We start from the raw sequence: 17676 nt of genomic DNA, 5'->3' as shown, positions 1-17676 counted from the left end.
TAACGATATCACATGCAAAGTTGTTTTGCGAGGTTTTGTGTTTAATAAACGAATATGTGAAGATCATGCGGGGTTGGTATTAATGATGATGGTCCTGTAGGGACTAGTTCTCACAGGGGGCTGTTCATTACTTACAGGACTGATAGCGAACTTGACGTATAGGTTTTCCCACCTAAAACCACAAGGTGGAGCTGAAATGTAGGCCAAAAACAAAGTAACCTCGCTGAGGTTTTTGTAGAAATGACGGCTCGACCCGAGCTGTGTTTGGTGATACAGGGTCTTATAGGGTTAATGATCCAGGTGTTTTGTGAAATTCATTGGCCGGTACAGGAGTACTCTCTGAATGAACGACTAATTCTTAGAATTGGAAAAAAACTGGATGAGTGGGAGGAGTGAATCACTTGCACATGAAGCGGTGGGGGCCATGGGGTTAAGAGCAGGATGCGATCGAAGGCCTTCTATTCAGCCATGTCCTGTTGGTTGTACCATCCTGTTTATTTGACAAACTGGCAAATGTCAAATTATCAATTATCATTAACCCTTTGTGAAGAAGTGATGGCAAGAAATAATTGTTGCCAAAGATGGGGCACAACATTATCCAAAGGACAGCATTTCTCAGCCCAAATGATGTCCTTGATGGAGAGGTTCTACTGTATATCTAGTTCCAGCAAACAAAGTTTCGATCAAGACAGTTCTTACCCATAAACAAACCCTGGAGTTGTGGTAGGGTGTGGTAAGGACAAAGTTATTTTGATGCAATTTTACATTTTCAGCCAGAGAAGGGTCAGGGTTTATGGAGTATGTGCATATCGAACCATAAAGCACCTTTAAAGTACATTGGGCCTGACCCAGACACTGTAGAGAAGCATAGGTCTAAAATGTAGATCTAGGCTTAATTGCTAGTTAGTTGCTAGGCCCCTGTCATACATGACCCTTCGTGATATATTGATCCAGCTATCTATAGAGCTGATATTTTATGACACATTTTTACATTGCCAACATTTATGAATAATTCAGAACAGCTCATTTGCCTGTCGTTATTAAAATCAGGAGATCCAACGAATGTTAAGTGAGTGTTTGCTCATTGTGGAATTGAGGCATGAGCTCATTTCATTACGATATCCTGTCTCGCGTAACATTTCTGCTGCACGGTATTCTACAATTTCCTAAAGATACCTCTAGTCTTATGAACGTGTATTTTCTGATGTTGTCACATCTGACCAGTACAGTTCCTGGATCACTTGAGTGTGAATCACCATCAAACGGGATCTTAACAGTTGACACTCCCTACAGTAGGTCTGCATTGTTTTTAGAATGTGACCTCATTTGCATATTAACCTAATCGTTATTATTCAGAATAAAATGTAGGCATCCACATGTGTTGTATATATGCTTTGTTCAATTTCCTTTTAGCAGGCACCAGTGATGATTATTGTCGCTTTGAAAGCTTGGCGCTCTACCAAAGGAACCCACCAAATTGCAACACGCACAAATATTTTCGACACAAGCTTGCCGGAAACAATCAATAAGCCACAACATTTCATAAAGAAGGGTGACCCAATGATGCGTTTTTCATTGGGGGAAATTTGTCAAAAAAACTCGTTAGCGAACAAAACATGATTGATCACTTATGTTGGCAATTAATCATTCTCTGACAAACGATGAGCGCCAATATCAATCTACTTCTAACCGGTCTTTTTTCCCAAAATATCTGTAATTTTTATCTCAATAAAAAAATGCCTCATGAGTTTCACTCTGCACCTTTATATCTCACTAGCATATACCCGTGGCGCGGGCTGTTCGAGGTATAAAAATCGGATTGTGTGGGTGCTGATATGTTGTGGGTTTGGTGTAAATGGGGTGATGGTTTGTGAGTAAAATCTCCGGGCGTTATCTATATTTACGTCAATGGCGACAGTGGTATATTGATATTGATAGATGATATGTTACTCAGAGTCATAAAATTTCCACTGTTTTTCTGTGTAAAATGTCTCCAGAGTTGTTGTTGTTGCTAACAGTAAACTATGATGCGGCCTTACTGGAATCCCCTACTTACTTATACTTCTAACAACAACAACAAACAACTACTGCAACTACCAACTACTGTACATGATGTGATCATGAAAACTGGACTACAAAATGCATGATATTGTCGCAATGACTTTATTCCCAAAGTACTCAAACATACCTATTAACCTCCCTTGTGTAAAACTACATCATGTCAGTTGATAATGGATGACAGTAGAGGTAAAACCAGGCTTATTAAGGCGTTCAACGCTAAGTGCAACTCGTCAATTATAATAGTGATAGCGTGCCAAGGTTTTTCAAATTTATGATAAAATACCAGTTTCAGTTTCTACAGCTTTGAATAGAGAGGGGAAGATATACCAATAAATTCTTTCTAAGAGAAGATCTCAAATCACCCAATTTACCTTAACTAACTACCCTGCTGTCATTATTTATTTCAAGCACACCCAACACACGGAAGTTATCTGATTTCCGCTGTAACGCTAAGGAAAACACCGCCAAGTCGTGATCAAAATACTGCCCAGATTGTCACGGGATTGCAGCTAAGAGCGTAGCTGGTAAATCCGGAGCTGCAGTCTGCATTCAATGATGAGAAATTGTTTCAATAGAGTTAATCAGAAGCTATCTTGGGCAGTGAGTATGAAACGATAGGATGAACGAGACAAAAGCATGTAGAATTTCTATTTCAAGAGAAATAAAAACAATAAGACCCATCCACCAAGAAAAATTGTCTTGGACACACTAATAACAGTCACTAAATAAAGGACAAACCGTGTCAATTTGGCAGACTTTGTCTAAATAAAAGACAAAGGGTGAAATAAAAAGTCTGCTTTAAAAACCTAGCGGCATCAATGTTAGAATAAAGCAACGACCAATCCTTTCAAAATCAAAACACCTCACAAATTCTTCTTGTTTTCCTCAAGTTTATCATTATTGTCCTCGAATGTTTTCAATATTTTAAATAATGGATCAAGGTTTGAGTGACCGAACAAAATAATGACGTCCTACAGCTTCTATTGCTATCACAATCAGCATCTCCCTGTATTTATATTTCTCATTATTTACCAAGATTTCTCTCTCATTGCGATTCTTTTGATGGGGTGTCCGACACCGATTTGAATCTGCGATCGCGTTTTATTGTTACAGGGATCACAAAATCAGGTGGAAAATTTGCCATTGTTTCGATACGCTCAAAGACCTGACAAAAATGTTTTCATAATTTTCTCAAAGAAACCTCTTTAGTGATTGATAATACTTGTTAGTTTTGAAAGAATGGTGCCCGCTTATGCCTGTCATCTTTAATTGAATACCGACTGTCACTGACCGAAGTAATTACAATAGCAAGTTTGCCAAAATCACAATTGTTATAAAATTACTATTTTCGAAATTGTACAATTTGCATTTTGACAATCAACAGTTTTGACAAGCCGTGGCTTTGTCAAATTAAATTTTTATGAGATGCTAAAATATTTCTTTCAAGTCTAAAGTGGTCTTGGATGCAGGCGGCATTGTTTTTGACAATTTGTTTGAGTATTTGGTTTTAAGGCTCGTGTCCGACCAAGGTCAAAACCTGATTTTGGTTTACCAAAGTCAATAGTCTTTGTCCCCTTTTGCTAATATTTTCATTTCATAATCATTTCACCCGTCAAATGTCAATTTCTTATCAACACTTCGTTAGTGGGGCCCCTTAAATATCATTCATGTCAGTTAGGGAAACCATTGTTATGCCGGCGGTTTTGGCCAGGCAACTGAAGTGTTTTTGGAGCTGTTGTATTCTCAATATTTCATAAAACTTGTCAAAATATTCTATTCAGTTTTTCAAAATTCAAGGCTAAACACACAACCTTGATCTTGACATGTTATCGGAGTAACTCCGTTTTTCATGCGGTGCATGGCTGCTGGGTAGGGGAAAGCCTCTGGAATAAAGACATTCAATCAATAAAGAATCGAGAAGCAAACTGGGCATTCAATGTTGAGCAGCATTCATTCTTGGCAAAAGGCACACATTATTGCCACAGTGGCTCATCTTGGTAAGCAGGGTGAATTGTGGACAGTACCTCCCTCATTGCCAAACCGTTTGTCGCAATCCCCCACATACCATTTAATTCAAACCTAATGAAACAAGATGAGCAGGAAGTCACGATGCCTGCTCTCGACATCAGCAAACACTTGTAAACATGGAAGAGGACTGTCCACAGCTTGACGAATCGGCACGTCTCTAACGATTCTTTAATGAGCAAGTGATAAATGTCAGTAGAAAAGACACTCTGCTCTCAGGAGGGCCCTTTATTCTCGAACATGACTATTCAGACCCCCACTTCTCGTCGATAATAAGTATCCGAGACATAACTGGACACATTCATTCAAGCGTCGCGTCACATCCTTCTCCAGAATCACATCCTTGTCTTCTAAAACTACGCTGTGAGACCATTGTTGTCAAAATCTCGGGAGTCACTTTTAAACCTATTTAAATCAAATACGTGACGTACTGGTGCTGTTGAGTGCAGCCCACAGGTGAAGAGTGTCAACAAATCGCACCATGCCTCACTCTTTGTGTGGTTTGATTGCAGATTTCGAAAATCTCGTCCACGTGAACAAAATGATTTAACAATAGACTGTTTGGTTGTAGAACGTGATGCATGTATCATTTTTAAATTTGAGAAAATATTCTATGCAGGTTAATAATGGAGGGAAAGATATCGGGCACATGCCACGATTTGCCTGAAAAATAGCGTGTGCTGAGCTGAGGTTTTTCCTGGATGATCAAAGCAACATAACCAGTCGCTGGACAGGAAAGTCCATGCCGTTTTACACTTCCATGCAACAGTTGGGTAAGCTTTGTGCAAGCAAGCTGTTCAAGAGAGTACAGAGAGCTTTCTCTACTGTCATTACAAGTATGAGAATATGCCAACTGTGCTCACTTTCATTCAAATGTTCGATATTTATCACAGACAAGGGCATTTAGTATTTTGAAATAGCAACTCGAGATCAATTTAGGTATAATATTAAAGTGATTTTAAGGGCCTTGAATTGTATGATTGGTTCGGCTGAATTGGTTCGGCGAAAAGTTCAAACAGTGCTTAAAAACCTGAAAAACAAAATGTTGGTATACATGATCAGTCACATGGTGGATTTCAAAACACATAGTTTCGGTTTTATTCAGTACTTAGTGTTTAACTTGGATGCAACAAAAAACATAATATGTAAAAAAACAACTGACGAAACTAAAACTTTAATGTAGCCACAACTGACTTGAAGTTGATTAACTCAGTGAAATGGGAATCAACCAGGTGTGTGGTATGCTAAAAAAGAAACTAATAATCATTGTCGCTCTTTTGACATTTACAAAGGTTAGTCAATAAAGGATGGAATTTTTAAAAACTTAAGAAGTCATGGAAAATTTTAAACTTCCTGTTTCCCTAAAGTAATTTTTTTCATCGGGATTTGATGTAGGGAATGGTTTGTTGAACGTGGACACCTGTGCAGAATTCCATTCATATTATTTGTGACCCCTAAGCATCTGCTTCAATGATAGCCAGACACTCTCCATTGTACAGCTAAAAGTTTCTAGTAAGCTTTTGGTAATAGGAGAGGGCAAAACACCTCTTTCTGCCTCCACCAAAATTGGCCAATTCAAGACCAACACATTTTTTGTGAGGGGTAGGCAGCCCTGGTATTGGCACAATCCAAACCACGAAGCCTGCCAGTACATATTTTGATCACGGTGAAAAACAGGTACGCCACTGGGCTTTTATTAAAAATCCATTGCTACAAAGTCTTCAGATGGTCTGAACACTGCAACTAAAACATGCTTCGGTTGAGCATTCGCCAAGGTGCATGCTAACCTGAAGGCTTTTCCAGGAAAAGCGCCCATGCTAGCTTCTACATGACTAGTGCTGCTAAAGCTAGCGGTGAGTAATGGCAATAAGTTACCTATTCTTACTTGGTTAGCTTCAGGGAAGACAACTGAAAGTAACCACAATCCTCTTGGCACTCGGCCACCATTTATAAGTCTATTGAGATCTCGCCAGGTTTCAGGTTAGCTTGGGGAAAATATGAAGCAATTTAAAAAAAGGTCTTTGTACTTGAAATATTTTCGAATACCCTCCGCCGTCACCGAGGGAGGATATTTCAGGAAGACTATTGTGGCACCTGAATGTCCTACATGGATTTAGGCTGGAGACGGTTATTTCAGAACTGATTACAACATTTACTTGAAGTATTTGCCTGTGTTTCTACTTGTCCTCCTGAAAGCACAGAATGGCAGCACTACTCAAAGGGTAGTAGCATAAATTTACCAAAAGACAGATAGTTGGATTATACAGGCATCGACTATCCAGCAGACGCTAAGATGCCCAAGTGACACAAAACTGTATGTAACAGCCATGTATCTTCTAATCGAGTCAGAAACGAGATGGTTAAAGCATGTAACAGCACCAATCCTTCAGCACGCTATCAAAGAATTCTCCAATGGTTAATCGTGTTACAAATCCATCCGATTAGGCTGATACCCTTCTTGATACCTGGCAACGTAGGGTAATTTTACAGTCTTTTAAAGAATAGCGCTATTGACATCAGACAAGTCAGTGCGTCCTGATGGGAGCCGTTCTATGGCGATAATGTGATGTGTAAGCTCCGTATTCTCGCAAGCCGAGATCGTTCGGCCCAGCGCTTCTTGCTAACTTGTTTGAATTATGACACCTATTGCATTAAAACCTCAGGAGTGTGCTGTCACATTGAAAACTGGTGTTAGGAAAAGCGTAGATTCACGTATGTCTTGGCAGTGTCACAGATTTTATCACCAACTTGCCGACCATAAAACCATCAGTTCTGATTATGAATGATCAAGTTTTATGATGCAAAATTCTCTATAGAATCAAGAAATTTGAAATGTTTTGATAGGATGACCTTCATTTGGAAGCATTCACCTCTGACATGACTGAGCATTGGAATTTGGTTTAACTTTAGTATGTTTCAATGACAAAACGTATGAAAGCTATCTTACAAAAGCTGAAGTTCGACTGAAATTGTGAGAAAGAAATTCTTCTTCCAAAATCTCTGTACAGTCATTGCATACAAAATGTACAGCAGATTTAATAGTATACAGAACCTAAATATTTCTTCATCATCATTTACTTTGTTATTATTTATTCCATTAAAGTTTCATCTTCGTTTTTTCACCAAAAAGACCCCCGCGGGACATAAATCCTTTGGTAGAACTGAAACTGAAATCTCAGTATCACAGTCTATCGCGCCACTATCGAAGACCTCACAATAGAATCGGATACCCTCCATTTAATCCATTGTCAGATTTCCATTACGCATTCCTTCGGGAGGCAAATACTGAGGAAATTTGTAACCCATCATATCAACTTTGACATAAAATGTTTTATCTACACGTTCCTATTGACTGTTTCCTGCGCTAAACCAGATCCTAGCTCGGGATTCCAGCCTTCTGGGACGGGAGATTTTTCCTGTAAAAAGCTTCAAAGCATTGTGAGATCTGTTTGAAGTACACAGGGAATCCTCGCAACCTTTGAAGCATTAACACGAGATTTTTTAGCCCGCTCTAACAAATAAGACGCATGATAATTTGCGCTAAAGAGCATATTGTCGGAGCGTCGATGGACAAAGGGCGTCAAACGCCCAATACTCACGCTACACTGGGTAACATCCGTTGTCCTTTCCGTGGAATGAGTACTGTAGATGCCTGTCCTTTGTTTTCGGTTAGCTATCAGATTCCACAAACCCTCAGCCAAATAGTTTGCTAATCACTTGCCCCCTTTGTCCCAAGAGGTCAGGAACTTTTGTTAGGTCAAACAAACTCAGATTAACTCTTTAACTATATATGGTATTTTGATACTATCATCCAGAGCTATCAATAAGTGCTTTGTACCAGGGCTGAAACTCCAAAACTGCTGTACAGCAAAAATGAGACACAGTGTAAAACATATTACAACCGAGGCATTACAGAATTGTAAACCAATGTTCTGACTGCACCAATTGCTCCACCTTAAAAACATATTTCACTATCATTATAAGACAACAGATGTCAATATTCATTATGATTTTCTTAACAAATTATGGTAAGAGTCCATGCTACTTCAAAGGCTACGATTATAACTTTTATAACTTGAGTCAAGTAGCCGTATTTATGGGATAGACCAGTTCAAGTTGGCAATATTGATAATGCAATTGACAGTCTCAACATGGCCGACTTAATGGTACTTCGTCTCGTGCAAGCAGGAAGCGCGGAGCTTTTAGCGCTGTTGATAGATCCCTAGAATTAGTTAGATTGGCAAATATTTCATAGTAAATGGTATTTAAATGACGTGAAGAACACTCGATTAATGTAGATTTATCGCCCCATCAAAACAGTGTCTAATTTCATGATCTTTTGACACTGTTTAAGCGATCTTGACTATCAGACATTTTGTTACATCCATTTTATGTTTGTTTGGTAGAATGGCTCCATGTTGGAGTATTGTTTTTGGATGAGGGCAGTATATACGCTACTAAAACGATTTTGACAACGATAACCTTGGTTAAGTGCTTAATCTGTTCAACAATTTATCATACTTTCATGTTTTTTTCTGGCCGATTAAAGGCCATTTTGAATTAACATGCAGACTTATCTACAACCTGTTCGAAAACTCACGGGCTGCCCACAAATTTGGTTGCTGGCATAGAGTAATTTTCTATCAAGATAACAAATTTGTCATCATTCAGACTGTTCCAAACAAGTTCAGGGGGATCCAAAATCTGAGAAGACTAAAGAATGGATTTTTTACATCAACTTCCCAAAATTCATGGCAAACCTTTTTTCCTGAAGAAAGATATATTTGTGCCGTACCTTTTCTATGAGTGCCTAATTTCCAGTTGCTCGAAGACTTAAATTTTCAGGACATACGACCAGCCTCCAAATTTCAGACTAACAAATCTGTAAAGTCCACACACATGAGACGGTTGTAACTGACTCATATTTCATACTGCGCCTCTGAACCAGAAGACATCGGAAGACGCCGGTAAAAACCTGCGACTGACAGCGAATTAATTGACAAGCTGCGACACCTTCTCCGCATACGAAATAGATTAAATCCTTTATTGAATTAAGGCGAGGTGATAATCTTCGCGGAGTGTACTCCAGCGTGCGAGGCGATGATGTCATAGCGACAGGAGTTTCATTTTAAAGTATTAGGAATGATTTACACGAAGTTTAAATTTGCGACTGATTCATGGTGCTCTGGCGAGGGAGAATGAGTGAGCTGGTGTCATTAGTTTGAAATAGAGAAAATGAACACTTGGTAGGTTTATGAAGAAGATTGGAATGGCTGAAGATAGATTTCTCAAATTGTTCAGCAAAATGCAAGTCACTGCAGCAGTGCATGTGCTCACATTGGGAGAAATTTCTTTTCGTCAGCGTTGCGCTGCGACAAACGATAAAATTTAAATGGTTTGGACATTGAACATCACCTATTGACTTGTTACAGGCACCAGCAATGACCCTGCGAACAAGTGATTTTTGTCTCATCCACTTTATTATTGCATATCTCTGTTTAGGTACAGATAATATTAGTTTTGATTTTCTACTGAAAGTACATTGATGTGGCAATTGTGGGTCAAGTGATTTGCCAAAGGTCAGAAGCAAAATATGGGCCATTAGAAACCAAACCGATAATCTTTCGAGCTGCTGGCTTATGTCAGCACAAGATGTCCGACTAACGTTCTTATATTTAGATAAAACAGAAACACACGATGGATTAATCTTTTTTTATTTAAACTATTGAAAAGGACAAAATCGACTTTTATTGGAAATACTTTCTGAAGAAAAATTGAAGGGCCAAAAAGGTGCCTAGTAACACTCGCAGCAGAACATCAAACAAGCTAGAATTTGTAGAGTTCATTCTTTATCGGTATATCACTCATATATAACACTCATATTATTCACTAAGTACGGGTTACCGAAAACCTATAAGTCGCTTTGAAATGCTTTCGATCAAAGGCAGAAAACCTGAACTGTGGAAGAGTAACCCTCAAAAGCGGGTTTTCGTAAATCCACAGCAAACACGCAAAACCAAAATAACTTGGAAACACGACGCTAACATTTTCTCAAATGCAGTGTGCAGTAGGGCCAGTGAAACCGAATTATTTGCTTCTTGTCAGAGCCAGCATGTGATTTTGGCACCCAACAAAAGAATTCATACAAAAAATGTTTTTTCGGCAGTGTTTTGGCAAAAACTGCAAGATATCCAACAAATATGCTCATTCTGCACTATGTCAACTTAGCAATGTTGTAAATAGTCATTTTTTGCACGGTTTGCCTTTAAATAAATAATAATAAAAGCAATCCTCCACAATATTTTCAAAAATAGCTGACAAGAAACAAGTACACCAATTTCATTTGCCTCAGTGTGAAATTCAAGCCAGTGAAAGTCGCTTTCTATAAAGCGTGACTTTTGTTATTTGGTTATACTAATATATCAAAGGAGAATGAGCAACGTAGATTAAAGGTAATGAAGAGAAGGTAATTGAAGAAATTGAGGTACAGGGAGACTGGAGTTTCTGCACAGAGTCAGTGTCTGCTTGACCAGGGCATATCGGCCAGATCTGTTCGGGTATGTTGTTTACATACACACTGGTAACTAAAACATGGCCGCAGTGCAGTAAAACGACACTCCAGCACAATGAAAATTGACATGTATAGCGTTCATTGTTGAACACAACAGCATTGCTAAAATTTGTCATAATCTAACGTCGCTGGTTTGAATAGACATGCCAGTATCATCAAACAATTGATCAGGACTAACTTTCCAGGGAACTAAATTTACTTTCACATTAGCATTACTACCCTGGCACATTTCGCACAGCTTGTTAGGCATCATTTATTGACTTGCAACTGACTTATTTTCTCGTAAGCATGTAGCAAATGCAGTTACTGAGCTCAAATTTAAACTATCGATAGATAAGTTAGTCCAAAGCAAACATGAAGCACTATATTATTGTAACTGACACGAAGACCAGCTCCAGGCAAAATCACGAGAGGCCGATTTCTCATATTTACTTAGCTGCATCAAGTGTCATGACAATGGCGGAAACGATCCTCGTGCAACTCAAGTGAAAAGACAACAATGGCTGCCTGAGATGCACGACGATGTTTTTCTACAATTATATCGTAATCTGAAACAATACAGGGTAAGAGTAAGCAAAATAACACGACCGTGTGATCAATTGGAACGAATGCGACCTGAGGAATAAAAGATTATTAATTATCGCAACAATTTCGACCTATGCGCCCTGAGGATCTTCGTTTATTCGATACAGTAAAAATCGAATACAATCACTGCACCGCTTGATCTTTTTTTCGCCAAATGTCCACGTGCAAAATGCGGCGAAGTTGCAAAAGTGACATCGAACACTTCCGCGGATACAATTGCATCCACGCCAATTAATCTGCTTGTTATGGATTTGACCTGTGTACAAAGAATCTGAGGAAGTCATCACAAAGCGTTTGATGGCGACAAGGGTCGGGCATGAAAATGGCAGATTTCCTGAAAGGTGAATCGCTTTAATAATACGATTTGATTTTTAATTCAAGGAGGATCATGATTTTAAGTGAAAATTGCAACAATATCCTGAACAATTTGCACAGCAAATTTCATAGTAGGGTTCCAATCAGAAAATCGTGTATATGAATTTCATAGCAAACATTCCGTACTATTTGTTATATAACATAAAATTTCATTCATAGCACTGGTTACGTTTTATGGTCTGCATCATGAGAGGACCCCTTTAAGTCGTCTTTGTCCGCAAAGGTTGAGGTGTGTTATTGTGATTTGAGTCGCAGGGATGGTCATCACTTGACCAGGAAGAACTGGTGTTTAGCTAAAGCCTCGCCAAGCTAATCAAACGCCATGAACTCTGTAAAAGTTGACTTCCAACCTTCCAGCAAGCGAGAAACTGACATTAAATCTTAAATAATCAATACTGTCCCCTGACACTTTCTGACTAACACTAAAAAACTCTCATAGAGAAATCTAGTCTTCTCGCATTAACGAGATCATAGCATTTATCCCCTGTCACTTCCTATTTAATTATCAACAATCCATACTCGTTCGTAGCTAATTACCTCCCGGTAGCAGGTCGTAATGAGACAGTTTTCCCTGGGCGGCTAAAAACATCGGGAAAACTTCATTTCGAAACATTCTTTATCTTAACAGCCGGTTATTTAATCAGAATAGATGTTAAGTGATGTTCCTTGTAAATTTTATTGAATCTTAACAATTCTTATGCTGTCAGAGATTCATTTAGAAAAGTAATTTTAGTGTTTAAGTCGTTGATGAAAATAATTGGCTGACTAATTATTCGCTATATTGCCCCGTAATTTCAAAACACACATGAAGAAAATAAATGATCCAACAGCGAGGTACATACCTTCCCTGGCTCTCTGTCAAAGTCGACTAAATCTCTGTCTCTGGAGGATGTCTGTGAGCTGTCGTTCCATGTGGAATTTGAGGCAAACGTCAACTGTAGGTTGGCGCCGACACACGTGAAAGCCTGTCGAAGAGAGGGAAACGTCATTATGAAGATTTTACACGAAGAATTCCTGAAACCAATGGCAAAATTTCTGTCATCTAACCGGATGCCTACATATGAGAATAAACTACATTATGGGGTAAACACCAAGGGTTTAACAATGAGAGCTTGTCCAACCAGAGAGCATTGACTGGGCTGCTCAAAACCTCCCATCTTATGAGGGTTTTTTCATAGACTTTCCTTAAGAATGACCGAGGTCAACTTATGAAGTAGGAGAGGGATATCTTCAAAACATTTTGTTTGGAGTGCGAAATCAGATAAGATTTGATTAAAGGAGCGCCTATCTAGAGTTGTTTGATCACACTTATGATACCTTTGAATAACATATTACCTGGTGTGAAAAAATAATCAAATGCCCCTCCCGTGCTCAGACCAAGTTTGATAGCTGGACACTTGGCACAGAAACAATAGACGACACACTCGTTACACCTCCGGTGAGAGTCAATCCAAGAATTACGCCCCGGAAAAATCAAGGTGTTTTTTCTGGCAAGTGTTTGAAGAGACACTTTAGATCAGGTCATAAAATGTTCGATATTTCCGATGAGATTGCCTTTTTTGATGTATCATATGATCGGATCATATGATCGTTTTGTTTAAGATGATACACCTGAGTTGTTAAAGAAAGAGTTGGTTTTGTAACGAAAGAACGATGGAAGCAGTTCTGATGAGATTTTCCCAAGCTTTTAAAAATTTAGCTAGAATCTTTGAAGAGGTAGCACTGAGACGCAATACTTGCAAGATGAGAAAGGGTTCTAACGAAAAATGCAGCCGCTATAAGACCAGTTAAACACACAACTCCCCACTCATGCACCTTGCATGTCAGGTACTAGCACAAGCAGATCAAGGGGGGAGGAAAAATCTCACTCCTGTACTCCCCCCCCTTTAAACATATCTATTATCAAAGCTGTTGTTATGCTAGATTTACACTTGGTTGCGAGTCGAGATTTGTGGCCAGTGAACCGTGGGTCATTTAACGCGGGGCAACGGTGAATGAAATGATAAACTACTCCCTGATGGAGATATAAATCTTTCCCTCAATTCCTCGTAAATTAGTTACTTGATCGCTGTAGAATGAAATTTGGAATTGTCACATTCAGATACATGTATAGTGTTTCCCATATCGGTAATCTCTCACTAGATTTTAGCACAATTTGATGTATTAAATCCCTCTTCTGAAATCTCACCGTGGAATTGCAAGTGCAGAATATTTTTATCCCGCATAAAAATTTCTATCAGTTTTCCGGTCAATATTTATGAAGGCGATTGTGAATGTTGTTGCTCCATTGAAATGGTGTAAGTTGTGGGAAATTGATTTAGTCGAAACAGAAGCGATATAAAGGAAAGCGGTGTGATTTCTGCGAGAAGGTAGCCTCAATAAGATGTACATTATTCGTCACTTTTTTATCGAGACAACTCAGGTTGGATACATGAAGCTTTGCACTGAAATGATGATTTAGTCGAAACAGACGCGATATTACGGAAAGCAGCGTGATTTCTGCGAGAACATGGCTTCAATAACATGAACATTATTCGTTATTTTTTTATCGAGACAACTCAGGTTGGTTACTTGTAGCTTAGCACTGAAAGGATGACATGTCTGACCCAGCACTGTGCTGGACATGCTTTGAAGGAGGAAGGATACTATGGAGCTGGTTACATTGGGCTGAAATGTTTACAAGGAACTGTAACTACTGTATGACCATTCATAAGACATAAATATTTTAACTAAATTGTTTTGTGCCTCCTTTTCCTCGGACAAGGCCATGAAATTTTTCCCACCCTGTTGGCACTTTGCAAAATGTGAGAAAAAAGTAAAAAAACTAGATTGATAATCTTAAACAAGCAATCTTAATGATTTCTTATTATTTAAAAAGACAGCAATGTTCAAAGTAGTATCTTCTCTTAAGAACTTAGAACTGTTTCAGGTGCTACGAAGTGGAAAAATAACACAGGAGTAAAAATACCTGTGATTTCTTTCACTCATTTGTCCCATGTTCCAATGTTCAAAAACCCGTTCCCAGGAAAAATATTAAAAAAAATTATCCAAGGTACAAATCTTTTGAAACTGTTTACTAAAATAACTAAAGGTGTTGAGGAAGACTTTGGCACATCATAAAGCAATGCCATTTCCCATGAGAGAATTTTCTTGGATTTTAGCTCAATGATTTTAAACTCACTGATATACCACCTGACAATGTTTTCTTACATATCTTCTATACTTTCATATAAATATTAGCCAAGTACGATATGTCATTTCATCATATCAAATATCATTGCTGACACCTGGGAAAAGATCATAGCACACATGATACAGTTCTGTTAATAAGTAACCTGTTTTGCCATTTGCAATATTACAAACTGCAATCGTGCAATTAATCACATCTCGATGTAATGGTGGTCTTTAGTTTGCAGATTGTGAAATCAGTTTTGCATTATTGCTTTTCGACATGGAAATATATGCAAGGTTTATGCGACACTGCTGCTGAAATCAAGTGATAAGGCCTACTTACTAAGCTTCTGATGGGGTTCTGAATGCATAAAATGCTTGTTTTAAAGATTCTACGGTTGATGATGAGTCAAGTTAATCAAGCGATCAATTATGAAACAGCTCATTCAGAGTCAATCACATAAAGATTTAACTATGAAAAATAAACAATTAGTATCAAAGAATGAAAATTCTTGCTGTGCTGTTGCTGTTGTGTATACAGTACACAAATTACAAGTACTATGTACAGTGTATAAGTACCATTTTTGGCAAAAACATGCATGCATGTTAACTGCATTCTCGCATGGTGGATTTATTTCCTGAGCCACTAGTAAATGCAATAAACGGGAAAAGCGTACACCTTAAAGTGCACATGATCTGTTTGCACATCAAGCCTACATGGGGGGACTAACCCAGATGTCTTGGCTAACATATCTGTCCACATATTCTGTCTGGTCACATCCCCTCACCCATATTAAGGACAATACAATTTGGACTCTGTGACCTCCATTTCTTTGATTGGGGGAAGTACTTTCATACTTTTGATATGTATGTCCTGTTAACCCTTTCAAACATTCGGATTATGCTCATGGTTTATCATCCTGAAGCTCAGGCCAACACTCGGGCACTATCGACCGAGCAGTAACGTGTGCGAGGGGAGGAGGATACGACTGACTCTGGATTTCCGAGGATGATGGTCTATCAGATCGCAGAGATGCGTCTGTAACAGGCAGTAAAGGTCAATAATGTAGACCGCTAAATTTTTGCAGGCACTTTGTCAACAATTTTTTTAAAGAGAGGCGCTGGATAACAGGTTACAGTACAGGGTATCTTATGATCCTGTAAAAATCCAACAACCAGGAAATAAAGTCAGTGACCCCATAGACTTCTTATGTGTAAAATTCACAGATTAGAGGAAAGTCCCTCAACTGAACAGCCCTTTTCCTCAAACTAGCCCCATGTGCATAATGGTAAAACCTAGTTTGCTTTTGGTCGACTGATACTTCATGTGGCTGTGAAGTCAAAGATCAAGACGATCATGAAAGTGAAATGAATCCCAGAAAAGACACTTATTGCCTTATCAGCAATGAGGATTTCATCATGCTAATCATGCGACAAAGATGACAACGGAATAAGAAACGGAAATAACATAAAGAGGCCAATAAACGCTGAGATCATCAAGAGCAGCTCGAGCAATCTGTGCACAGCAAAGCGGATTGCGCATCTCACAAATAAGAGCAAAGGGCATCGGCCCGTTTGAAAAGTCTTTGTCGCGATTGATTGCTAACTAGATAATAATAAGTGTAACAGGATTGCGATGACTGTCTCGATGGAGAGTCGTAGCGCGATAATGGCCTGATCTCTAAGGACTCATCTAATGGATTGGTCATTAATGTTTTAACCTCTCAGAATCGCTAATCACTTTTGACGGCTTTAAATCACGGGTGCGACATCACGCAGAAATGTGGAGACTGAGGTGGGCGAGTCCGGCCGGTATCGGTTCCTTAAAAATTATTTAAAATCGCAGTTTACTGCAGGGTCTGGGTTGTTGCGAACTTACAATAAACTAATGCGAAAAAAACCTCCAAGAATATTCTCAGGATCTTTTAGTCATAAAAAATTTACCTGAAGCGTTTTTTAAATTGTTAGAAAACCTCCTTCAAAACTTCCAAGACACGGCATACAAAACTGTTGGGTGATAAACATTATAACATAAATATGCCACTATCGCTGCCACGTATGTTCCAAAACGTGCCATACAACTATAACACCATTCTAATAAACAGCGGTGAAATCTTTTCCTTTCAATCTCCGAATTCCAAAAACATACCGTCGAAATAGTGAAAATCTGAAAAAGTGTATGTCAGCCCATCCTCATTAGCTGCAAACACTGCGTTTAAAAATCTAAGGATGTTTTGCGGGTTAGGGCGACACAATAAGGGTGAAACTGGTTCTCCCCGATGTCAACGTTTGGCACGGCAGGGGGCCAACTTTCAGAAATCACAGCATTGTGGCTGAAGGTAAAGTTTCAAAATGGGAGCAGCTGATGCGGTCACACTCGAACAATACAAACAACCTTCCACTGGTTAGGGATGCTGCCCGACAATGCAGCGATTAGCCTCAGACAGACTGTCAAAGCATCCTCTGTCACGATGCACAAATCCTTCATTTATACAACCCCTACAAAAATTTCGTGACAATGGCACGTCGTGTCGAACCGGGCGTTGAGGTTTCGAAATCTTGTCGCATTGCGCTGGAATAATAGCATTAGTAACCCAGCAGCATACCGGGAATGTTTTCTGCATCTCTGAAACCAAGAAGCCCCAAATGGACATGATATGATTTTTAATCCAAAGCCTTTTGATATCATGCACCGAGCAGCGACCTAATACTTATCGCAGAAAAGAAGCCATTTTCTGTTCTTGACTGCTAAGGACTGAGTGGAGTAGAGTCGACACACAAAGTGTGATGGACCAGGACTTTAAAAGATGAAATACTGTTCAAAAAGCGTGACTAATGGACAAAAAGTATTGGAGGTAGAAGCCCTCAAATAGCTCAGAGGGCCAAAA

General features: G+C 39.0%; 1 protein-coding gene across 3 annotated transcripts in view; it reads right to left on the bottom strand.

Annotated features, from left to right (window-relative positions):
- Positions 1–17676, bottom strand: part of LOC135495749 (core-binding factor subunit beta-like) — a 47860-nt gene that overhangs the window by 26095 nt on the left and 4089 nt on the right. For all 3 annotated transcript variants that reach the window (XM_064784633.1, XM_064784634.1, XM_064784632.1), the window contains exon 3: positions 12460–12582. In XM_064784633.1, the coding sequence (XP_064640703.1) occupies positions 12460–12582 (123 nt within the window). The remainder of the gene's footprint in view (positions 1–12459; positions 12583–17676) is intronic.

This window comes from Lineus longissimus, chromosome 11, assembly GCF_910592395.1.
Source record: "Lineus longissimus chromosome 11, tnLinLong1.2, whole genome shotgun sequence".
NCBI lineage: Eukaryota > Metazoa > Nemertea > Pilidiophora > Heteronemertea > Lineidae > Lineus > Lineus longissimus.
The sequence above is the reverse complement of the archived record's forward strand: the minus strand, read 5'-3'. Positions and strand labels throughout refer to the sequence as shown.